The 25,029-nt window shown below is 50.8% G+C and overlaps 1 protein-coding gene across 9 annotated transcripts in view; it reads right to left on the bottom strand.

Annotated features, from left to right (window-relative positions):
- Positions 1-1,056: 1,056 nt before the first annotated feature.
- Positions 1,057-25,029, bottom strand: part of LOC111141930 (zinc finger MYND-type containing 8) — a 123,968-nt gene continuing 99,995 nt past the window's right edge. For 4 of the 9 annotated variants that reach the window (XM_022494796.1, XM_022494797.1, XM_022494802.1 and 1 more), the window contains 8 exons: positions 24,267-24,704; positions 22,097-22,287; positions 17,655-17,735; positions 15,124-15,202; positions 12,670-12,909; positions 9,847-10,007; positions 8,751-8,817; positions 1,057-1,530 (listed from right to left, as the gene is read on the bottom strand). In XM_022494796.1, the coding sequence (XP_022350504.1) occupies positions 1,391-1,530; positions 8,751-8,817; positions 9,847-10,007; positions 12,670-12,909; positions 15,124-15,202; positions 17,655-17,735; positions 22,097-22,287; positions 24,267-24,704 (1,397 nt within the window). In that variant the 3' untranslated portion in view covers positions 1,057-1,390. The remainder of the gene's footprint in view (positions 1,531-8,750; positions 8,818-9,846; positions 10,008-12,669; positions 12,910-15,123; positions 15,203-17,654; positions 17,736-22,096; positions 22,288-24,266; positions 24,705-25,029) is intronic. The other 5 variants (XM_022494800.1, XM_022494801.1, XM_022494803.1 and 2 more) reach the window with 3 other exon arrangements.

Here is a 25,029-nt window from a genome sequence, read left to right as displayed (position 1 = left end):
TGAAAAAATACTTCCATATGCTAAAAGCAATTATGCTTCACAAATAAGGCCAGCTAGGCTATTTTTTTTTTTTTTGACAACTGCAATTCACAAATGTTCTTTCTCTCTTTTTTCTTCTAATACTCTGTGTAGTTCTTCTCTAATATGGGGAACTAGCTGGAAACTGTACACAGTTTGCATCCTCTTATCAACAACGAAGAGAAAGTAAACAGGACTAAAATGTACAACAGAATGTACTGGAATGATATCGTACAATTAATTTTCTCATATACATACATCACCTTTTGCTTTGTTCAATGCTTTTTGTTTTACACAACATACAAAATGGTACTACAGTACAAGTAGTGTGACAGACAGCACGGCCAAGGTCTTGCTTTCTCTCACACTGCCTTTGTTTCATGCTTACATAAAAACATAAAATTCCATCGTATAAATAATACATACATGCCTTTCATCCCAGACTCCAATGTCCTCTGCGTGCATCTGGCCTCTGAGTGATGGCTTCCAAGCAGCACAGCATCACTTACCAAGTATGTGTGAGTGTGTTTAAAAAGGAACCACAAAGCAAAGAAAAGATTTCTCTTTGTTTCGGAGCTTACGACCCTCACGCTTTCTCCGTCCTCTCCTGCGGTGGAGTGGAATGGGGCTTGCTTCCGTTTTCTGGAAACAAGGACCTTTTTTCTTCCCTTTTAGGAGTAGTCATCATTGAAACCACACAAAATAAACTAGCTTCTCCAGGTGTCCTTCTGGTCCTGAGAGCTGGCGTCGCGTAACACAGGAACATAGTATCAGAAAAGGGCCGATGGCTTGATGGGATGTGCCCACAACAGCACAGAACCTGTGCCCAACCCCTGGTCCCGATGCGCTGCGTACAGACGCCTGAACGCCAATGGCTCGTGTCCCCCCGCGGCACCCACGGATGAGGGCCTGTGTGCCACACGATCCCAGGACCCAGGCTCCATGCTGCGGTGACAGAGGGGCTGAACGACCATCCCTCCTCCAACGTCCAAACATTCTTTTTGTTGTTGGGTTTATTATTTTTTTTAATTGTTGTTCTTTTTCCTTTTTTTTTTTTTATAAGTTAAAGTCAATACAAATATAAAAAGGGGAAGGTACTCTAGGTTCAAGGACATCCACAAATTGTACATTATTTACACCTAAAGCATAGGTTTCGTGTGGGTCCAACAGTCCTTAGTCGATGCTAATGCCGGACGCTATGTAGTGTAGGCCGCCCTCCGTGCCCAGGGCGAAGGCCAAGTCTGCGTGTCTGGCGCTCTCCAGTCTGAAGGTGGCTGCTCTCCTGTTTCACGTTTCTTTGTTGCTTCCTATTGCCCTGGTGTCTGGTTTTTTTTTCCTCCATGGCGTGGGTGGCTTGTGTCGTGACTTGTCCCTAGTCCCAGAAGGTGTCCAGCCGAGACTCTTTCGGGAGGAGACTCTTCGAACTGGAGCTGGCGTTGTGCTCGGAGCGTGTGGGTCCTCGCTTCTCGTCGCTGCTGCTCCAGCAACTAGACTTACTGCTCCGGGAATGGTCTGCGGAAGAAAAGCAACAGAAGGAGACGTTGAGCATTCCCGCCAGCGGCACCGAGGCACACCCGCCCCGGCCCCGAGCCTCCTCTGCGGGCCGCCACTCTGCCCGCCTGCCCAGGTACCGCAGCCAGTGCCTCCGACCGCTCCCCAACGTTGGGGGAGTGGGGGAGGGGGTCTCCAGAGGACAAAGGTAGAATGATTTAGCGTTTTAGGATTCAACAGCGGATAAGAGAAACAGCAGGTTGTCACGTTGTGGACAATCAAGACTGGGGAGGAAGGACGCAAGTGCCAAGGCGGGCAGGTCTCATGTCGCACCCGGAACCGTGAACCTGTATTACACGGGGGACCAACACCAAGCACCCCCTGGGCACTTCTGCGTCCCAGCTCGGCTGCTGCAAAGTGGCACCGAAATCTGGCATTTGATTTACTTCCTCCTCTTAGTGGAGTTTCTTTAGTCAATTTATAGACAACTTGAAAAAAAAAAAAAACCCCACAACCAAACCACCTGAGGGAGAGGATCACAAAGGAGAAGGAGCGAGGGCCGGAATGGCTAAGTCCATCCAGAAACACAGACTCATGGACTCCCAGCAAGGATAGGCTGAGGGGTCACCGAAGGACACAGAACTAGAGATAAGACCTAGGACGGCTTCGAGGACGTGGGTACCATAAGAGCTCAACAGTGGTAGAGAAATCTAGAAGAGGTTAAAGCAAGAGCCAAATGAGGCCCCTGGAAGCTGTCGCGCAGCAAAGCTCAGCTTGGCCAGCGTGGCCGACGGCGACAGAGCCATCAGCACATCGCCAAGACCCCGTCACGCCCCAGATCGTCTGCCAAGTTCAGAGAGGCTGGGACGGAACTTTGATTTTAAACTTCCTGAGGTGGGATGACCTTTAATTGAAAGACGCCAATGGTCAAGCTCAGACAGAATGAGAATGAGTGAGGAAGGGACCAGATCAGAGCGGGGAATGACACTTCTCACGGCTTGGTAAAAAGGAATGCGTGTGTTTGGTCATACGTTCCGGTTTTGGAAGCTCAGTAATGAAGAGAACGACAAAAATCTCCAAAAGTAATGTGTTCAGTCAGGAGGGACGTCTTTTTAACCACCTGCATCAGTCTCACCAGAAGAGGAGGGATTCGGGGAGACAGCACTGGGGTCAAGCGCAAGTCTTCCCAAGACTCCTGAATCCACCTCCTCTTAGCATTCGTCCTTGTACGTGACACCCACCCGGGATGGTTCCGCAGGAAGGTCTATGGGGAGCAGTGCAGCTGGTCATCGGCCAATGTGAGAAAACCCTACGACAACGCGGTCAGGCTTAGACCCCTGCACCAAGGAGCCAGGCCAGCCAGGCCCGTGTCTCTGCAGAACCCCGCTCCTCACACTAAGGGGACACACGGCGATGGCGGGAACGGCTGATCACTGCAGGGGAGAATCAGCGTTAACCCAGGGCCCTTTCTGAAAAAGAGCAAGGACGACCCCTTCTAGAAGCCAAACCATACATTCTGGCTCTCGTTTCCTACTGTGGTTTTCTGTGGCCACGCGAGGCACAGCTAAGAAGTGCAAGAAGGCAAAAGAACAAGCCCCATCTATCTGAAAACAGAAGACACATCCACGAAGAGAAATGCGCGCGCACACACACACACACACACACACACACACACACGCACCACGAGGCTTCTGCAGGCCCAGAACGATTCCTGGCAGCTCTGGGGACACGGTCCTACTTCCCCTTGTGGGCCGGGTAGCTGGGGTGCGGGCTGCCCGGCTGTGGCACTCAGGGCTTTGGCAGGCTGCTTGCCACACTGTTAGGGACCGAAGAGCTGGTCCAGGTAGCCTCGGAGACCATCAGGGAGCTCGGGAGCCCCGAATCCTACCACCGGCTACTGTGTTCATCAAGATGCTGCCCGCTGTTCTCACAACCGTAAGCTCTCTTATCAGCTCGCCCTTCTCCAACCGGAGCCACACACAGGGGACTGGCACCTTTTCACTGTGCACGCTGAGCTGCACGCAGGGTCCCTGGCCACCAGCGGTGTGACAGATGGATAAGGTGCACAAGGACAGAAAAACAACTCTGTGAGCCACGAATTCAGAAGCATGTCAAAGCACAATTCTCAGAACCACCAGCTCTGCACACAGCCTAATTCCACCAGGGAAACAGGGGCCGGAACCATACTGAGACGGAGAGCATCCCCCGAGGGAGAGGATAACTGAAAGGGAATCACAACTCCTCTCCACTGACGGAGGGTGGGGAGGGTGAGGAAGGTGCCCGGGCCAGGACTGAGGAAGGGGCTACAGTAGAGGTATCGAGGGGCCAAATCCACGATGACGGGACCCTAAAAAATTACATCTGAAATCGAAGAGCCAAAAATCAGTGATACGAAAGGGCTTTCCGAGGCCGTGAGGGTCATGGGGTCCAGCGAAGAGCTTGGTGTGGAAGAACTGAAGGTCGGACAAAAGGACAAAACAAACTCCAGGAGAAGGTACAACTGCGCCCGAACGGGCACGTAATCCTGGCAGCCCAAGCGCCTCCTCGGCCAGAAACGGCGAGCTCGGGACGGGGGGAACCCAGCCTTGAGGTCTCCAGCTCGGCCGCCAGCTGCCAGCGAGAAGACTCAGCCTTGGTCACAGACGCACCTGTTCTCAACACTGAGGATGGGAGGTCACAGCGGAGCAGAGGACAGCCACCGAGGGAGGGGACAAGGGACTCCAACTCTAGCTGACAGAACCCGAACTAAAGAATGCGCATTGTATCTGACCCAGGGAACCCCCTAGAGCATGTAAACAGTGACACAGGTCATCAGGGAGGAGGGGGAAAAGAGAGGTCATCGATGAGCCCAACTCTCATCTTCTAAAGCCAGAAATCAAAAAGAAACGTGGAAAACTAACATCCAGAAACAAACGGACAAGGAAATATATTATTTGTACATAAGGAGGTAAGAACCAGGAGTATCAGTGAGGACTGGGCCTAGGAACGGTCCTCCTCCGTACAATTTTATTTTCTCGAACTATATGCATGTTTTGCTTTAAAATCTCAAAATTACAATTTGACAAGCAAGCAGCAAGGAAGAGCATTCTCCCTCCGACTGCCTCCTCCTCACCCACCCAGCACCAGGAGCCACTCGGAGCTCAGGAGCCCCCAGTGGGTTTCAGAGCCCACTCCCTCCCCTCTGCGAGACTCCACCGCACGGCCACCGCCCCCGATGGCAAAAGCCAGCAGAAGTTAAATGTGACGTACAAGGAGTTCGAAGGGGAAGCAAACAAGGACATGCTTCCTTCCGCTTTTGCACGATCTCCAGCATAAACCGTTTTGTGAGAAATAGAGGAAAATGGTAAGACGCCAAGTCTGTTGTCCTGACCAGGCCTCTGGGCACCTCCCACTCGTGTCCCTCCCGCTCATGCTCCTGGATGTCACAGCAACACTGCCTGAAAATAATACTCTGCTTCCTCCAGTCTCTAACAGTGAGGTCTGGGGTGCTACCCCCGCCTTGCTAATATGCCTCCCGTGCAACCTAGTCCCACATCCTAAACGTGCACGTCTCCCAAGTGTGGCCCCAGATGCACCTCTTTCTTTACCCAAGACCTGCCAAGAAGATCCCTTCTGCTGTGGGGATCCTGGGACTCTGACCAATCTCATCTTTGTGAGACAAAGTCTCAAAACACCGTTTAGAATTTAAGACGTCCACAGTGATTCATGGCTCAGAGGTCAATGGTGACTGCACCGGGACAGAAACCACACGGCGTGAGCCCAGCAGTATGTGAGAAAGGCTGGAACAGGTCTTAGACAGACATCGACCTGGGCTGGGGACGGAGACAGGTTGTAGACAGGTTGTGGTAGCCACTAGCCACATGATGCTATTTAAACAAAAGAAAAGAAAATGTTGACTTCTATTCCTCAGTCTCCTCGGCCACAGTTCAAAGGTCCAGCAGCCAGATGTGCAAGTGGCTCCCAGGGGACAGCACAGGTGGAGAACGAGGCCATCACTGCGGAATGTTCTAGGGGGCAGCACTGCTCTAGGGGGGGACCCAGGGTGTCAAGGAAGGGACCTAGAAGTACAGGAGGTTATTTAAATGCCATGGGAGAAGGAGGTGCCTGGGTGGTTCAGTCCGTGAGGCGCCCAACTCGGTTTCAGCTCAGGTCATGATCTTAGCCGACAAGGAGTCGGCCTGGGGACTCACTCTCCCCCTCTGCCTCCGCCCCTCCCTGTACTCATGTACATGTTTTCTCTCAAATAAATAAATCTTTAAAACTAAATAGACCGGGGGTACCTGGGTGGCTCAGTCATTCAGCATCTGCCTTCGGCTCAGGTCATGAACTCAGGGTCCTGGGATTGAGCCCCTCGTCAGGCTCCCTGCTCAGTGGGAAGCCTGCTTCTCCCTCTCCCACCCCCCCTGCTTGTGTTCCCTCTCTCACTGTCAAATAATAAAAATCTTCTTTAAAAAAATAAAAACAGACAGAGAGCTAACAGCCACGGAAAGGAAGCAACTGAAAGTAATACATCTGGCTATGAGAGGACAGGGAGGGAAAGGCCAGCGCAGCTGCGGGAAGGTTCATAGGCTGGGGGGCTAGACGGCGAGGCAGCACCGGGCTGTGCTCCTCTGAAGGGACAGGCAAGGCCACGTGCTGTCCGTGACAGTGAAGGGAGAGTAAGAACAGGGGCTGCTACCCAAGGAACTGGTCAGATGAGCAGGCCTATGAAAATGTCTGCTTCTGAGGTCAGTGGTCAAGATGGGGGGAGGGGGGTGCGTGCGTGTGCATGTGAATGTGAGTGTGCGTGGTGGAACGAGCGCGTCCTCCTGCACAACCTTCTCTGGCTGAGCTCTGAAGCTTGGGTGCAGACGAGAAAAAGACAGCCGGAGTCTGTCCAACATGGGGTTCTGCCAGACACTGAGAAAACCAGAAGGCGTGGGAGGCTGGGTTACAGGGTGCTGCTGGGAGGAGCCTGGGAAACGAAGGAAGGAAAGAGGGAAGTGAAGAAAGGAAAGAGTGAGGAGGTCCGGAGCGGGGGCGGAGGGGAGAGGCCACATCCACCGCCCTGACCATCCCCACACACCAGCGCCTTAGCAGTTGGGTTATACGAAATTGCTCACATTCGACCCTTTTTGACTCACAGTTTCATACAGGCCAACCTAAGCATTCAGAGCACCGTGGTGGCCTCACCGAGGGGACTGGACTGAAGTCCTGGCCGTGATCGTCACCCATGGAGTTACTCGTGCATGTGACTTAACCTCCACAGCCTTGCCATCCTCACCTGCTTAACGGAAATAGGAACGTCTCTCCCAGAAGCTGGGAATAAACGCGCTAAGGTTTAAGTCTGTCTGTGTCATGCTCTTCGGTAAGCAACAATGAAGCGTCCCTCTGAGTTCCCCTGCAGCTCTAGAAGATGGGAGCTGTCGGCTTTATTCCTCCTACATCCTACATTCTCAGGGAGAATTCCAGATCCTGCCCTCCCTCCCCTCCCACCATCCTGTCACCAGACTCCTCGGGGATAATTCTCTGCCTGTTCTCTGCCCCCACCCACACAGTACCAAATCACCAGCACCTCCTGGGGCTTCTGGCCTCCTCTCCCCAACGCGAACCCTCCTTTCCTCCCACTCGAGACAGCCATGTGCTTCAGGTCAGGGGTCCGCCAACAATGCCCCAGGACCAAATCCACCCCAACGCCTGAGTTTTCCAATACAGATTTTCCTTGGCGCACAGCCACACTCATGGGTAACTCAAGCACCGCTCATCTCATCCATGTCCGCCTTCACAGATCTGACACAGACCACTGGGCCCGCAAAGCCTAAAATACGCACTCGCTGACCCTTTAGGGAAAGTTGGCCAACCCCTGGGCTGGGTAATACCTCGTGTCACCTCAGACGTCCCCCAACCACGTTCCTGCACGCAGTACTCCGCATTGCACCGGATTCCGGACAGCAGCCAATGTCCCCAGTGGCGCGCTGAGCCCACGTCCCCCTCCAAAACCCCAGCAGCGCCCCCCTTCTGAAGCAATGCTCCCCAAGACTGCCCTTTCGCACACCACCTCCACAATTCCCACACAGCCACAGTAACCCTAACATACTGCCCAGTACGTGTTTTTCTTTTTAGCTCACTTTGAACGTCAACGAGTTTTAAATCACTACCTACATCACCAACAGCAAATCAACAATACGTGCCACAGACAGAAGGCAGCTAGACAAATAAACATAATGAAAACCACACTGTAGTATGCACATCGAGGTAGACACCATGTCTGCTCTTTGTTAAAAGGAGAAACTAGCAAATATCAGAGAGGTGCGAAAGGCATCGTAGCACAAAACTGAACTGTTCTCGGGATTCGGTCAGGGGACTGGAGGGAAGGGAGCAGGGAATGATCTCGACAGGCGGTTCAATGTTATTTAATCCCAAGTTCACCTTCTCCCTAAAATCGGCTCGTGCCACTCCCTCTCAACCCCTTCCCTCAATCTGAATCCCACTCCCCAGCCCTTCCGGGAAACCTTCCCCAGCTACGGACGCTAACAACGGCCATCAGATGCTAACAATGGCCATCACCTCCTCCTCGGTGCACTGAGTACACAGAAGGGAAGTAACGTGTGCTTTTCTGCTAAAGAGAACCATCCAGCAGACAGAAAGATTCTGGAGCTAAGGGACGCTGAATAAAGCAAATTGTCCTCAATGGGGGCACCTTCTTCTGCGAACCCTCTGGAACCACCCAAAACTGGTTTAGGAAGGGAGGAAAAGTGACCCTTCGGGCTAGAATGGAGGACAGCTCAAACCCCACAGAAGAGGAAAAATTTCTACAGGAAGATCAAACACCTAAAAATTTTCTTTAAAGTCTCACCTGCCCTCGCCCACCCAACATAAGAGGTGAGACCTCAGGAATAGAGTTCCAGGTGATTTCGCTCACTGGGGTCATTTCCCTGAGGGCAGAAGAACTGCCCAACCCCACCCCAAGTCAGCAACAGAATCCTCATTTCAAATCAAGTTTTATGGGGAACCCCAAAAAATAAAGCAAACCCAGGGTAACAACTGATCAGTTTGGAGAGGGGCCTGAAAGCTGCCTTGCCCGGTCATTCCCTCACCCCAACCCCAATGACCTGCCCAGGGAACCCCCAAAGATCCCTAAGGATCCACAGTAGTTGGAAAACCACTGCCATAAACCCTTAAAGTTTTCCCTGAGAAAATGGCTTCCCCTCTGCCCGGGAGGAATGGTGAGAGCACGGTTCACCCACCAGGGGGCAACATACCAGAGCCTTGGTTGGAGCCTAAGAGAATGGAGGAGGGCGTCTCCCTGGAGCCAGAAAGGTCGAGGGTCTAAAAATACAAAAAGAGAGAGATGGACACAAGGCACGGGGGCCAATGTAGCCCCCCCAGGGAAGCCTAGGGATCCATGGGGGTGCTCATCACTGCCCCCAAGGCACCTGTGTGCCCTCTGCCTGGCGAGCTCAGGCAGGGGAGGCCAGGTCAGCTGGGGTGGCCCTACACCTGCACTCAGTCTCCCAGAATGAACAGGCTGGAACACAGTAACGGGGTGGCCCTTCCTCAACTCTACAGCCTTAGCTTCTAGAACATTCACTGACCTACCTACCCTCCAGAGTTTGGCCCACATCTAAAAAGGAGGTGTATTGCTGCAAAAGGATTATCAGCTCCCATTTATTTCATGTTAACCCCTTCCCAGGCAATATTATCAATGAAATCAAAGGGTTTGGGTGGATGGCATAAAGACTTATTCTTTTCCTAATACACATCGAAATAAACACATAATACTACAAATGTAAAAACGTTATCAAGGTGCCACCGAAATAACTTTTGCGTACAATCCATGTGACATCCAACACACGCTGGGAGCTAGGAGGTGCAACTTTCGCTCTCCAATATGGCAGCGACCGGCCTGATGTGACTATTTATATTTCAATTAATTAAAATTAAAACTGAAAGTGTGAGTCTTTAGTCATACCAGCCAGGGTGCAAATGCTCAGCCACCCCAGGTGGCTAGCAGATCCCACGCTGGGCAGAGCAGACACAGAACACTCCCATCACTGCAGAAGGTTCTACTGGACAACACTGTTGTGAACTGTGAGAGTCCCCGGAGAGCAGCTGCCAGGTCACACGAATGTCCACTCGGGCTCCACGTCCCTCGGCCCCGGCCCGCACGCCCACTGGAGAAAAGCAGCTAAGACTGCCCCCTCCCCCCACAAGCAACAGCCTGCCTGCCTGGACCACCTTGCAGACAAGCCTCCTACTACATGGGACTCGCAGAGGTGGCAGGCATGGGGACGGGTGCGCAGACCCCGCACGGCCCCAAGTGTTGGTGTCACTGGCCCAAGGCGAGTGGCTACTCACCGACCCGCTGTCCTTGCTTTTCTCCGCTGGTGCCTCCTTCTCTTTCGAGGTGCTGGCTGTTTCCGTGGGGGCGGCCTGAGTGCTGGAAGAGCTCCCCTGCGATGGCTTGTTTAGTGTCTCTGAGTTCACCTCGGCATCTGCTTCCTGCTGAGGGGCCGTAGCTACGGGGGGTAAAGAAGAGAGAAGCCATGGGTGAGCCGAGCGCCGCGGCTTCCAGAATGGCAGGAAGCCCCACCCTGCATGAGGCCCAGAAGGACTCTGACCGACCACCCACCATCCGAACAGAGGCAGCTTCTGTGCAGCCCCACCCAGGGGCTCTTCAGAGTTTTCCAGAAGCTGAATGCCAGACTTAGTGTGAAAATACGCTCATTTTTAACAGCTCGTTAATTCAAGTTTTATTAAGTCATTCTGGAGACGAAAGCATAGTGGCAGAGCAGATGAAGCCCGTCAGCAGAGGCAGCCTGTGACGGCTGACCCTGCTTTACTCGTGCCGCAATTTCTCATTTCACACCTATTCTAGCCCCTGGATTTGCTTCCTTCTAAAGCAAGGCAGGGAAGTCCACATGAAAAAAAAAACAAAAAACAAAAAACAAAAAAAAAACAACAACTCCGTGTCTAAGGTAGAGAGTATCTGGCTGGAGAGGGCAGAAGCTGGGAGCATCTGAGAAAAGCTCAGAAAGACGGACATTATGATGCCACAAAGGAAGGAAAACTGAAGGACATTATGGGCATCTTGTCAAAGTAACAACAAAAGGATCATCAGACACATATATTCCAGAGCTTAGGAGAATCTAACTCCACTGTACGAAGAGACTTAAAGTAGCCATTAAGAAGACATCTCCCTGGAGGTAAAAGGACCCGGCAATGTATGGTTCAATATGGCCTTTTGAAAATTAACAAAAGAGAACATCTGTCTAGAGTAGGAGCGGCCATACTAGCGCTACTTAAATTTGTTAATAAAGTTTTATTGGAACAGCCACACCCACCATTTAACACACTGTCTAGGACTGCCATCTCCCCAGATCAGCACAACAGAGCAGTTCCAACAAACCACATGGCCCACAGAGCCAGAAATATTTACTTCACAGGAAACGTCTGCCTACCCCTGGCCTTGGGAGTGCTTCTTGATCCTGGGCATTCACATGCCACCTTCAAAAAGTTTACCAGTCTAACAGACACACCACCTTAATAATTATGTCATTTTTAATTAAATGAATTCTTTAAAATGGAGGCTTCTGGAGCACCTGGATGGCTCAGTCAGTTAAGCACCTGCCTTTGGCTCAGGTCATGATCCCGGGGTCCTGGGACTGAGCCCCGAGTTGGGCTCCCTCATCAGCAGGGAGCCTGCTTCTACCTCTCTAGCTCTCTCTGCTTGTGTTCTGTCTCTTTCTCTGTCAAATAACTAAAACCTTAAATAGAAATAAAGAAGGGTCTAACTCTTGATTTCAACTCAGGTCATGATCTCAGGGTCGTGAGATCGAGCCCCAAGTTGGGCTTTGCACTGAGCAGAGCCTGCTTAATATTTTAAGATTCTCTGCTTATAGCAGCAATGTTCACAAAAGCCAAACTGTGGGGAAAACCTAGATGTCCATCAACAGATGAATGGATAAAGAGGATGTAGTATGTATGTGTGTACACACACACACACACACACACACACACACACACACACACGATGGAATACTATGCAGCCATGAAAAGAAATGAAATCTTGCCATTTGCAACGATGTGGATGGAGCTAGAGGGTATTATGCTGAGCGAAATAAGTCAATCAGAGAGACAATTATCATATGATCTCCCTGATATGAGGAATTTGAGAAGCATAGTGGGGGGTTGGGGGGGTAGGGAAGGAAAAAAAATCAAACAAGATGGGACTGGGAGGGAGACAAACCATAAGAGACTCTTAATCTTACAAAACAGACTGAGGGCTGCTGGGGGTTAGCGTGGAGAGGGTGGTGTTATGGACATTGAGGAGGGTATGTGCTATGGTGAGTGCTATGAAATGTTTAAGACTGAAGATTCACAGACCTGTACCCCTGGGGCAAATAATACATTATATGTTAATAAAAATAATTAATAAAAGAAAAGATTTTAAAATTCTCTCTTTCCCTCTACCCCTTCTCCCCCACTTGTGCTCACTCTCAAAAAAAAAAAAAAAAAGCCTTTTAATTCTAAGCACATAAAGCTAATATGTCAGAAATAAAAGCTAACTATAAAAATTAACTTCTAAAAATTACCAATAAATTCTAGCTAGACAGTGTGTCCTACTGGAGGCTCCTAGCCTGAGGGCTGCTTATTCTGTGTTAGAAAGAGAGGACAAAGATTAGTTCCAAACCAACACTTGTTCCTTCACATGAGAATTAGGAATCTAGGTTACTTAAAGCTTTGAGTCCAATATTACTTCAAAAGCAGGATTTCTCCACTTTAGTGCAATTGGCCATTCTGGGCCAGATCATTCCTTGTCAGGGGCTGGGGGGGGGGGGGGGGGGGGGCGCTGTCCTGTGCATTGCGGGGAGCTTGGTGGCATTCCTGGCCTCTCCCCTCCGGACATTAGTAGCGCTTGCCTCGGTCAGGATGGCCACAACTGTCTGCAGTCACTGCCAGTGTCTCGGGGTGGGGACCAAATTCACCACGACACCTCCCATGAAGCTATCCTCAGCCAAGTAACAGCGAGGAAGACCCAAGTTCAAAAGCTCACGCGTCAGCTATGTGTGCGCACGAGACTGGCAAGCCACCCAGCTTGCGGACTTGCGGGCCGCGGGGGAGCCGGACGCCCACCGCCACCCACCCCCCGAGGCCGGGATGCACCCCGCGTGGCCGTACCTGACTGGGTACAGGACTTCATGTGCTCGGGCCAGTGGGCCTGCTGGCAAGGGTAGTCACAATAGCTGGTGTTCCAGCAGCAGTAGAAAATGGCCTCCTTCTTGCAGTTGGCGCACCACTGCTTCTTCTTGGTCTCGTCCACCGCCTGCTGCTTCTCCAGCTCCAGCTGCTTCTTCACCTCGGCCATGAGCCGGTCCCGCTCCTGCTCCAGGCTCTGCCGCATCTCCGCCATGGTCAGCTCTGACAGGGGAGGGAGGAGGACACCGGCGTCATCAGCGGTCCCCCAGCCCAGGGCAGGGAGGTCTTCATACCAGATCAGAAAGGAAGCCCAGGACTTGGGTTCCACCAGACAAAGAGTGAGGGTCCTGGCTCAGAAGTGCCTTGGCTGTGCGACCCCCCCACCCCAGGGCAAGAATCCTAGCCTGGCCACGCCCCGGCATCTACACCCGCAGAATGAGCACTCATCACGCTGATCGGCGTGTCACCATGAGTGTGAGGTCCCTGGCATGCAGATAACCCGCCCCCTGATGCCATGGGAAAACCTTAAATAAATTTTGAAGCAGCTTCCATGAAGCTCGCTTTGAGTTTTACCATCAGTATGAGCTTTCCTATCCACCAAACACCTACACAGCCCCCAGCCTGCATGTGCAGGTGTGTTTTCTGACCACCTGTACCAACTCACTTCATCTTCATACTCACCCTATGAGACAAGCTCTACTACGATACCCCTTTCACAGATAAGGAAACTGAGGCACACGGCTAATTAGGGCAGAGCAGCCACTGGATCTCAGACACACTTTCTATTTAGTGTGTGCAGGGACGGTGGATGAGATCGACCACACAGGGCCCCGTGACTGATCATTACGGTTGATCAGCTATCGAACCGCTCAGTCTACTGACCCTTCCTCCTTTCACTTCAGGAAAAAAGTCCCTGCACAACTCCCCTGGGAGTGACCTGCACGCCAACAGAAAAATAAAGGATCCCTCGATCATTAAAATGATCTTCCTGAAATTAACACACACACCCCACTAAAAACACCAGGACAAGATGGGGGAACCTGGATGGCTCAGTCGGTTAAGTGTCCCACGCTTAGTTTCTGCTCAGGTCATAAGCCTCACATCAGGCTCCGTGCTGGGTGGGGAGTCTGCTCGGAATTCTCTCTCCCTCTCCTTCTGCTCCTCCCCAAACTGGCTCTCTAGTATATGTGTGAAGTCTCGCTCTCTCAAAACTTAATCAAAATTTTAAAAGACACCAGAAAGAAAATTAACCCCTTCCACTTGCGCCAGACGGCCTCTCTGCCGCTCACCACTGCCTTTAACAAGGAGCCTGCACACCTTGGTAAGTTCTGGCCAGCCACATGTATTTTTTTCCAAACGTGCAGCCAATTATTTAAAAATGGAGAGATTTGGGGCGCCTGGGAGGCTCAGTGGGTAAAAGCCTCTGCCTTCAGCTCAAGTCATGATCCCAGGGTCCTGGGATGGAGCCCCGCATCGGGCTCTCTGCTCAGTGGGCAGCCTGCTTCCCCCGGCCCACCTGCTGCTCTGCCTACTTGTGATCTGTCAAAAAAATATAAACAAAGTATTTTTTTAAAAAATGGAGGATTCTACATAAAAACAGATTCTTTGACTTTATTAGAGAAACAAGAAGCCACAACATCCAACTGAACTTCCTCCATGGGAACAGCCTGAGGAGCCAAGGGGTCCTTCCTGGGCAGCTTCATAAGGATTTGCGTTTGCAATGTGTGATCTCGGGATCCATCACCTGTGAGGAGGCGGGCACACCTGGGCATGCTCTCCCTAACACCGGACACGCGACAACTGCCAGCATCTGGACGCTGGTGCTGACACTACATGCCTCTACCTTTGTAGGGAAAGCCTTTAACAACATGGACACGAAAGAGCAAGCCACAACAGCACCTAGTCTAAGCCAGGGAGCAACACAGTAGCCTCCCCCGCAGTGTGGGCAGGCAGGTGTCTGAGACTTTGTTAAAATGCTGAGTACTCAATAGGCAGGAGGAATCGTCTGGAGCCACAGCGCCCAGACCAGAATCCCAGCTGTGGGACTCCCAACAAACTTGCCCAACGTGTCTGTGCCTCACTCCCTTCACCTGGAAAATGGGCTAACAGCCCTGTCTCAAAAGGGTTTCCGGGAGAATTACACTCAAAGTTAATTCACAGAGAAGTACTGAAGACCGCTCCTGGCCCAAAGTCAGAATTCACAACCGCTGCTGTTACTGTTTTGCTACTGATGCTGGCACCTTGCAGAGAAAAGAGGAGAACACCCCCTCACACCTGCTCTGGGATTCGACTCTCCAGGATTCTGTGGTCTCCCCAACAGTGGGACATCCCCAAGCCTACTTCAGCCTCAATCCATACCGGGACCTGCTTCCACAGCTGCAAAGAAGCTCACACCCCATAACCATCCTCAGTACAGACCACCCCGCCGGGCCTCACCTAGGTTGTGTTTCATTTCCGAGAGCTCCTGCTGGTGCAGCCACTGTAGCTTCTCTATCTCGATCCTCAGCCTGCGAATCTGTAACGAGAGTGAGTGGGACTCTTAGAAGGCATGTCTGGGGAGGGGGGCGGCATTAGGCAACAGGCTTAGAACTTGACCTCCAGCTGGAAGAGCCAATGCCACGCGGTGGACTGAGGCACAGGCAGTCTGGCTGCTGCGGTCCAGAGAGGTGGGCACCCGTGCGTGACCCAAATTCAAGAGAAATTCTGTTTCCGAAAACCAAATACAGTTGATCTTTGAACAACATGGGGGGAGGGATGAGATCAGGGGGCACCAGCAACCCCCCACAGTCAAAATCTACATGTAACTTTTGACTCTCCAAAAACCTAACAGCCTTATTCTTAATCAGGTAGCCTTACCAAAAACAGAAGCAGCTGATGAACGCACACATAATGTGTGTTAGACACTGTATCTATACAATCAGGTAAGCGTAACACAGTATTAAGAAAATCACAAGAAGGAAAAAACACAGAATACAGTACTGTACTGGAAAAAATCCACCTATCATGGATGAGCCCAGTTCAAACCCATTTTTCGAGGGTCAACATCACAAGCAGTCCATCTTTTCCAAGAAATACTGGCTCCAGAAAAAGCCACATCAAGTAAAAACAAGGGGGAGACAGGGCACCCGGCCGGCTCTGTTGCTAGAACATGGCGACTCCTGATCTCGAGGTTGTCCACAATGGGCACAGAGTTTACTTTACACATGAATGAATAAATGAATGATGAATGAAGTAAAAACAAGGACCAGATTTTCGTAATAAATTAAAACATGAAAGGTTTGATTAGAACTTTGGTCTAAAAAAAAAAAAAATGACTGGGGCACCTCAGGGCGGGGGGGCTCATTCCATCAGGTGTCTGCCTTCAGCTCAGGTCATGATCTCAGGGTCCTGAGATGGGGACCCCCACTGGGATCCCTATTTAGTGGGGAGTCTGCTTCTCCCTCTCCCTTTGCCTGCTATTCCCTTTGCTTGTGTTCTCTCCCTGCCAAATCAATAAATGAAATCTTAAAAAAAAAAAAAAAAAAAAAAAAAAAAAAAAACTTGAACAAATAAAGATAGCTCTGTTTTACCTCTCATCTAACATTTTAGGTAGAATCCATGGTCATTCCCCTGAAATTCCAAAGCCTAACATCTCTGGAGACCAAAGGCTATTTTGGAGGGAGGGGTTAAGTGTTGCAGGAAAGTCATCTGGAGGGGAAAATTAAACTCGACCTGAACTGCTATGGGGCTATTCACAGAGTTTGAGGACCACAGTCCTTCCCTGCGGCGGCGAAGTGGCCCTCCGCACTCCCTCCAGGACAGTGCAATGTCTCAAGACATCTGGCCTGACCCCACTGAGGGCTGCTGCTGCCAACAGGAGGCAGAAGCCAGGATTGCTGCTAATCGGCCTACGATGGACAGGGCAGCCCCCATAACAGGGAATTATCTGGCACAAACGTCAGCAGTGCTGAGGTTAAGAAATCCTGACTCATCCCACGTGCTGTGAACAAGCATGTTTCACAGCAGAAATGGGGTGGGGTGTGCATATTGACTTTTTAGATTCCGAAAAATTCCGCCCACGTCTGGACCCAAAGGATTCAAGGGAGACATTATGGATCCGTATTTACAACCACATGCCAATTCTTAAGCCGAACAAAAAAACAATTAAGTATGGCAGCAGGGGGTGGGGGGGAGGACATGCTTTACTAAGCCAACACTGCCCTTTCTTGTTTGTGACACCCTTGCCCTAATCAAAAAGAGGGTCACACGTGAGCAAAAAAAATCTAAAGGGGCTCATTGATCCTTCTCAGGACCTCTCTCAGTGTTTTATATTCATACCATTCTCGGTTTAAAGCCCCATTAGGACACCTTCCTGGAGATTTTCTCTTCTGAGGGCCTGCCTAACCCTACCAGGCCCTCGTAGGTCAATGGCTTGCGTGGAATTTCCAGGTCTCCAACCTCACTGGGAAGGACCTCAAGAGGTCCTGCCACTTGTCATTTCACCTGGTGACCAACCCCCTCCCTCAGCATCTGGCTCACGGTGTATCAGCCTAAGGAAGGCAGCTGAAGGAGGTCCATTTTTATAAAAGGTTACTTGGTAAGTGGACAATTTAATGTCTTAACCACTCCACTCCCTAGGCAACCACATAATTGCGGAGGCTCTCAGTACGCAAATTCTTAGACAACAAGGATCACTGGGATTAAAAAAGCCCACACTTACAGAGAGCGGGGAGACAATTACACATGGGGCCAAAGGAACTGATCAGGGGGTAAACTCAAGCTCTGGTCGGGGGCCGTCCTCTGCTCACACAAAGCAGGGTGTGTCCTCACAGAGCCAGCCTTTCTGGCTCAATGAAGAAGTACCCTCCCACCAACCACAGTCCGCAGAGCACGACGCAGGGACTTCCAGAGAAGCCGCATCCTGGCCCCACCTTACAACAGCCCGTAAAACACTCTTAGCAAGTAAGAAATTACGTGTCGTCGCTGACCTCGGCTATCGTGCTTCCCGTAGTGTTTTTAGAAAGATCATTGTAGATCTCTGTCATCGTTCCTTTTATCGCATCCATCATCTGAAAGACAGAAACAGAAACAATTCCGGTGATCACCTCCCTGAGGCTTTTCAAGAGGACATACATCTAAAATCTACCTAACATAAAGCAGCAGTTTGCAACAGGGGGGCTATTCTGCCCCTCGCAGGACATTTGGCATTTGTAGTTGTCCTGGGTGGAGGTCAAGGTTGAGCTAAATGGCCTACAGTACACAGAACAGCCCCCACAACAAAGACTTCTCCAGCCCAAAATGTCACGGGTCCTGAGCTTGAGGAACCGGTGTAAACCAGGATAGTGATGAATCAACTATAAATAAAGCTACTTTCTGTAGCCACAGGCTCATCTGGAGGGAACGAATGTGGGCCCCTGACATGTTAGGTGGGGCCAACGCTGTGGGTTTGAGGCAGGGGACGTTTCCTTTTGTGATTGTTGCTTCCTAATTCCTGCCCCTTAAAACAAAACAAAAACCACACACAGAGAAACAGAAACAAACAAACAGAACAACCATTTTATTGAGATCTCAATCAAATACCAATTCGACCATCCAGGCGCAAATCAATAGCTTCTTACAGATTCAGAGTTGCACACCCGTCCCCAAGGTTCAGACCTTCCCAGCACCCCGAAAAGAAACCCTGCTGCCCTTCAGCTCCCCGCACCTTGAAGAGCCCCAAGGGCCCCCCACCACTGATCTGTTTTCCATGCCTAAGGATTTGCTTCATCTAGATATTTTGTACCTACAGAGTCAATGTGGACCTCCATGACTGCCTTCTTCAACTCAGCACAGAGTTTTCAAGACTTGTCTGTGTCACGGGGCCTAGAAGTACTTCATTCCCTTTTATGGACGACTACTATAGTGCACGGTGTGGACACAGCCGATGGTTATCTGAAGGCCTTAGGTCAGGGCATTCACTCGCTGCCTTTCCCGTTTGCTTCCCACCTTCCCTCGCTCTCACCATCTGAGCCCTGAAGGCAGCGAGTTTGTGACATCAGCTCAGGTCCACGCAGCCAGGGGCCAGCTAGTTATAAGCTGACTGAACAGGGTCTGTAGGATGATTTCTCTCTCCCACTTGCTGGCTGATCCCATGCCCGTCACAGGAGGAGGAGGAGGAGGGGACAGGAGACCAAACGGGGCCTCTAGGCCTGGGCTGGCCACTGCCAAGCGTCCACTGTGTTTTGCAGCTGGCTCTGATCCAGCGAGAAGGCAAGACACAGACCCCCCCCTTGTATCCGATCCCCGAGATTTGCTTCCACCATCGTCCTCCCTCTGAGCCTCGGTTTCCCCATGTAGAAAACAAGGATGACTACGGTGGCCCACGTAGGGTGAGCACAAAAATTACGAGAAGTCCATTAAAGATTATGGTGCAGGGTAGGCGTTCAGAAATGCCTGCTCATCTTACTCCTACAGAAAAAAAATACACATGACCTGTAACTATGAAACTGCCAATCCCCAAAATACTAACCCCCAAATTCACCCCAAAATGGTAAAAAAACGAATACAATGTCTGTTGAGATTTCCGCTCTTATCTTGTTCTGGGGGCCACACAAGCACACTGCCAGGAGAAACACTTTGTGCTTTACACCGTCACTCTCTTTGGGCCTTCCTGTCCCGCTGGACCAACTATGTCGATTTAAAATATTAGAGCTAAATGGCTTTACGAGAAAACTTTAGAAAGCGGATGAAATTCAATACATTACTAATGCAATGGTTACATTCCATTTTAAAGAAATCATGGATTTGTGGACAGACTTTCACTCTTTCTTCCAAATATAGCCAAGAACGCAGCATTACTGAAGGGCGCCCTTCTGCCAAAACAAACAAATCTGGGTCTTCGACTCGGAGACAGGGAAGTTCATCAGTTCCAAAAGTATATCACTGTGTTCATTTTCTTAACTGCAAAGACAGTGTCTATCAAGAAGTTCATCCCTTAGTTTTGCTGTAAGAGCAAAAAGGGCAGCCAACGGTCATGGAATAAAACTAGATGCAGAAGCTCAGAAAACTAGCTAGAGCCGCTCGGTGGGCCTCAGTTTCCCAATCTGTAAATAGGCAGCGTGGACCAATCAGTGCAAGGCGGTTACGGCTGGTCTACAGGTAGAACAAGAGAACAACACCTTCTTAAATCAGTAATGAAAACATGACCGCCCCCCCCTTTCCAATCTCCTGTAACTCTGCACATCCTGTTAGGAACAAAGTCTCAGCTCAGTGCCAGTATGGACCAAGCATTGATGATAATCTCTCCTTTTAACCAAAGGAGCACAGCCTTTGGGCTTCAAGCTTTGACAAGGAATGATGTGGCAATGTTAGGCTCAATTTTATTTTGGTTCTTCAATAAAGTCAATTTAAACAAAATTAAGTTCAATAAAAATATAAAATCAGTAACTAGCTGGCAGACAGGTAAGACTAAAATCTTGAGAATGGCCATATATGACCTTGAATACTTGCTGTTCTGACGTTCAGTGACTATGACAATTCACACATTTTTTTAAAAAAGGTTTTTATTTGTTTGTTTGACGGGGGTGGGAGGGGGAGGAGGTCGGGGAGAGGTAGAGAGAGGGAGAAAGCAAGCACAGGCAGAGGACATGGCCAGCAGGGGAGAAGCAGGCTCCCCGCTCAGCAAGGAGCCCAGGGTGGGGCTCGATCCCAGGACCCTGAGATCATGACCTGAGCTGAAGGCAGTGGCTTAACCCACTGAGCCACCCAAGCGCCCCGATTCATGCATTTTATTCAAAAGGAGAACAGACATAGTCAATGAGTGACCAAGTCATCCCTGAGACCAGTTTCGATTCTAGCTGGGGTGAGGGGAAGACTGGGGAAGCAGGGGGACATGAGGTAGGGTTGCTTAAAAAAGCCACGTACAAGAACAACAGGTTCATGGACAGTGGACCTCTGTGGTCGGTAGGCTTCACGGGGATTCACAAAGCAGGGGACCTAGCGCAGCCATGCCAACTCCTGGCTGCATGGGACGTGTTCTCCGTTGCTACGTTTTGTGGTAATCTGTTATGCAGGGACACCTGATACACCTCGAGAAAAGGGATACAAAGAAAGTGACCAACAAAAACCCATCGGTAAAAGATGACCAATCTCTAAAAGGGAGCCTACCTTCAACACAACACAGTAACGCCAGCTCTTCATCGTGAGACGTCAAGAATTCTAGATACAACTATTCCCAACGACCGTCACTCCACTCTTTCTAGAAACCTGAATACTTTATTCATTGTTAATTAGTAACTGATTCACCTGTGAAGTGTAAATTATCATTACTGCCAGCTTAGTAACACGCTAAATACTCTTCCTAGGTTACAATTCATTACCTACTTTTTTTTTTTTAAATCTTATTTATTTGACAGAGATCACAAGTAGGCAGAGACAGGTGGGTGGGGGGGAGCGGCGGGGAGAAGCAGGCTCCCCACTGAGCAGAGAGCCTGATGCGGGGCTCGATCCCAGGACCCTGAGATCATGACCTGAGTCGAAGGCAGAGGCTTAACCCACGGAGCCACCCAGGCGCCCCTCATTAACTACTATTAATAGCCACAGAGAACAACAAGCCTGATAAAGAGGCGTCAGACACCCACAAGCAACTGCTCAACAACTCTGTATCGACACCGTGTGCCGGGCGCTTTTCTAGGCCATGGAGTTAAGGCAAACAGACAAAACCCTGCTCTTGCGGAGCTAACATTCTGGTGGTCATTCCGCTACGAAGTAGTCTGTCGCATCGACCTGCACAAAACACCAGGGCGCTCTCACGTGACGGTGAGAACGGCTCCAGGAAGTATCCGCCTGAACGTGTCAATGAACACAGAAGCACCTGCCAGTTCAGAGGAAGAGGCTGCAGCAGAGGACACCCACGAATGAGCCCACTGTGGGGATTCCCGCCGCCATGCCCCGGTGGGTGGGCGCACCCGGAGGGAAGCCACGACTCCCTGGGCCATTTGGTTCCTGGAAAACTCTAGAGGTGAGCATCGCACCTTTAGACATCTCGTGCTTACGACTCTTGCTTTGCTCCATGAGTCTTCTAAATGCAAACCAATCCCCCGGTCTGTTATTAACTGACAGAACAGCAGCTTGTTCCAGCGCTTACGGAAATGGTCTCAATGAATGATGTGAATTCAGAAAGGTGATTCTGACGTCATGTCACCTTCCCCGCGGTGCACTGACTTTAGCATCAGAGCCCTCAGAATAAGATGCGGTACATTCTAGATTTCTCCGCCTGGATCCGACTTCAGACCCAAATGGAAGAATGCGGGCTTGGAGGGCCTCAGGAAAAACAGGGTCTCCCCACCTCAGCACCCTGGAAAGCCTGCAAGGTCATGATCCTCCTGGCTCCCATTAGAAAGCGGGTCCTCGGACACCCCCACCCCCACCCCCGGGCACCACCGGCACTCACTTTGCTAGTGTACTTGGCAATGTCCGCAGCGACGTCAGCAGAGGCAGTCGCGATGGGCAGGTCTGCACTGACCGAGGACGCGAGGGTGCTCGTGGACCCTGAGCTGGTGACCAGGGGCGATGACTGAGTGCTGGTCACCAGGGTGATGGTGGAGGTGGATGGGCTCTGCGTGATCTCCTTCTGTTGGACGGCTAGGAAAGGAAGGCGTGCTGGTCACCCCACTGTCACGGGAAGGGCCCAACCGAGCATGAAGCTACGCAGAGGGACGGCAGTCCCTGACATACACCCCTTGAGCTCGTCTACATTCAAGTGAGAGACATTCTCCCCTTGACCAGACTCTGGCCAGGATCCTCTCAGCCTTTCCTGGGACAAGGTCTCAAGCATGACCCATAAAGCCTTGGGTAAACACAAATGTGGTTTCTAACAGTGGAAGGTTGCAACCCTAGGGTGATCCCAGACACCCCTAATGTGCCTGAGAAAACAAGGTTGCCAAATGAATTTACCACTTGTTCCAGCCAACACCCTATGGCCCCTGTCTCCCAGTCTCTACGGGAGGGTAGAAGCAACTCCACGTGGGTTTCACATGGACCAACCCCCACTTCCTATTTTTTTTTTTTTTTGTAAAATTTCACATCCTTGACTCTACTGGAGTCCCCACACAGCTCCTCCCCTATCCCCCATTCTCTCTCTAAAATGCCCAGTCACCTCTGTACCAACTGGGGTTGGCGTCAGTTCATCCTGGACTTTTTTCTGCCTATCATAACAACACACACTGATTAAAACCTGTCCCTACCACTTTCACTAGCATCCAGGTTGTCTGTCTTTGACAAAGGACAATCTGGAATCTCAGAACCACACCCATCAATGGGCCTCTTTTTGACAGCACCTAAGTTCCCCTGGGGAAGCTTCTAACTCTTAAGGGCACGAACACAGAAAAGACTGGAACTAGTCATCCCGACCTTAACTATCCTCAATTCACTTCTGCCCCACTAGCTCTTTCCATACCAAAAGCGTCCCAGCTGCACTCCCACGGTGCCCGTCCAATATGTCAGGCCTCCTTCCCCCAATCTTCCAGGAGTTCTCTGGGGCTGGTTCAAGACCTGGCTAGCATTCAACCCATAGCTTCAGCTCTTTACAGCTCTACTCATGAGGGGACACTCAGTATGTGAGAGTTTCGACCAAAGATCCCAACCACAAAGGATCAAGATGCAGGCTTCCCTGAGGGACAAGCTCGGCACCAGCGCTCATGAAAGCTGGGCCAACAGGTACCCACCCAAGTAGTGCCAGATGGAACAACTTCAGCCACTGGTGCTTGATGCTGACTCTTCCGTAGGTGGCTAATCCCTAGTGATTAAGGTACCCTTTGCTACCAACTCCTCACACCGGACCCTTCCCAAAATAATGCCAAGAGGTTCCCGGGTGTGCACAAGAAAACTTACAGAAAGGTATTCATTGCAGCACTGTTTACAACAGAAAAAGAAAAAAAAAAAAAAAACACAAAAACAAAAAACTGGGAGCAACCTAAATGCTCACCATCAGGCGAATACTTGATTTAAATCAACTATGGAAATACTATGCAGCAGTCCAAAAGAATAATGTAGATAGAGCTATTATGTACTAACACGGATGAACCCCTAAAACATGCTGATGGGTAAGAAAAAAAAAGAAAAAGAAGAAGGGGGGGGAGGAAAAAAAGCAAGTATAGTACCATTCTTATGTTTAAAAAAAAAGGAGAAAGAAAAAAAAAGTGCTATTTGTATGGAGGGTCATATATACGTAAATATATATGCGTACATGCATCAAAAAGGTTTCACGGTTAACAGTGGCCACTGAGAAAGGGTGAAGAATGAAATGGAAGTTTGGTCAAGACAACAGACTGTGGGGCAAATATTTTACCCCTTTCTAAGAAGCCTATATGCATGTATCGTTTCTAACAACAGAGGGGGATGGAAAGAAAAGTAAAAAAAAAACAAAAAAAAAAAAAACCAAGTTGCCAAACAATTTTTTAAAAAATGCCACATGGAACACGCGAGGCCTTCAAGATACGACGGCCACAAAACAAAAAGGAACTGGAAAAAAAAAAAAAAAGAAAAAGAAAACGGTTCTGTCTCTCCTGTCGATGTGGCGAGGAGGGAGCGGGCGCCACGTTGAACAGAAGGGGGCGTGGTACCTTTCACAGCCTGTCTGGTCTGATATCTCGTCCCCTGGGAAGACTGAGGCTGCTGGGTCTGCTGCTGGGTCTGCTGCTGGCGTTGCATCTTCTGCATGTGCCACTTTTGGGAAGACGTTTGAAACTTACTTGACGAGTTCCACGCGACCCGCTGCACGGCCGGGGCAGTCTCCTTCGGTAAAAGCGGCCTCTGCTTTTTCACCGGGCTCCCCGTGGTGGTGGCGGCGGCGGCGGCCGTGGCGGCGGCGGCGGCGGCGGCGGCGGCCGTGGCGGCGGCGGCGGCGGTGGCAGTGGTGGCCGGGGCCGTGACGGTGGACGTGGTGCTGGTGGTGACTGTGACACCAGCCGTGGGAGTTTGGGAGGAGGAGCGGGTGAGGAGTGGAGTTTCGGGTGGGGACTGGCTGCCCGCTGTAGTGGATGGTGGAGCTTTACCTACGACTAAAGCCGACGCATGAAGACAAGTAAACGAAAAGTGGAGACTGGACTCGGCGTGGCCCACGGCGTCTCCCTATGCCAGCACGTTCTGGGTCAGAGAGAGCGAGGCCAGCCACGAATGCTGAACAAACTCAGTACGGCCGACCCCCCCCCCCCCGCCCCCGCCCCACCCCAGTGCAGGAGCACATCTCACCTCGCGCACGGAGGCCGCTTCTGCACACCTGTCTCAGAGTGTCGGCCTCCTCTCGTGAGCACCTGCCCACATCTGAGACTGCTATCGGGGCCTCTGGGAGAAACGGGGTGAACTGGACCCAGCCCCTGCCCTCAA

This window comes from Enhydra lutris, unplaced genomic scaffold (assembly GCF_002288905.1).
Source record: "Enhydra lutris kenyoni isolate GAN:26980312 unplaced genomic scaffold, ASM228890v2 scaffoldscaffold6, whole genome shotgun sequence".
In the NCBI taxonomy this organism is placed as follows: Eukaryota; Metazoa; Chordata; class Mammalia; order Carnivora; family Mustelidae; genus Enhydra; species Enhydra lutris.
This window is presented reverse-complemented; position numbering and strand designations above follow the sequence as displayed.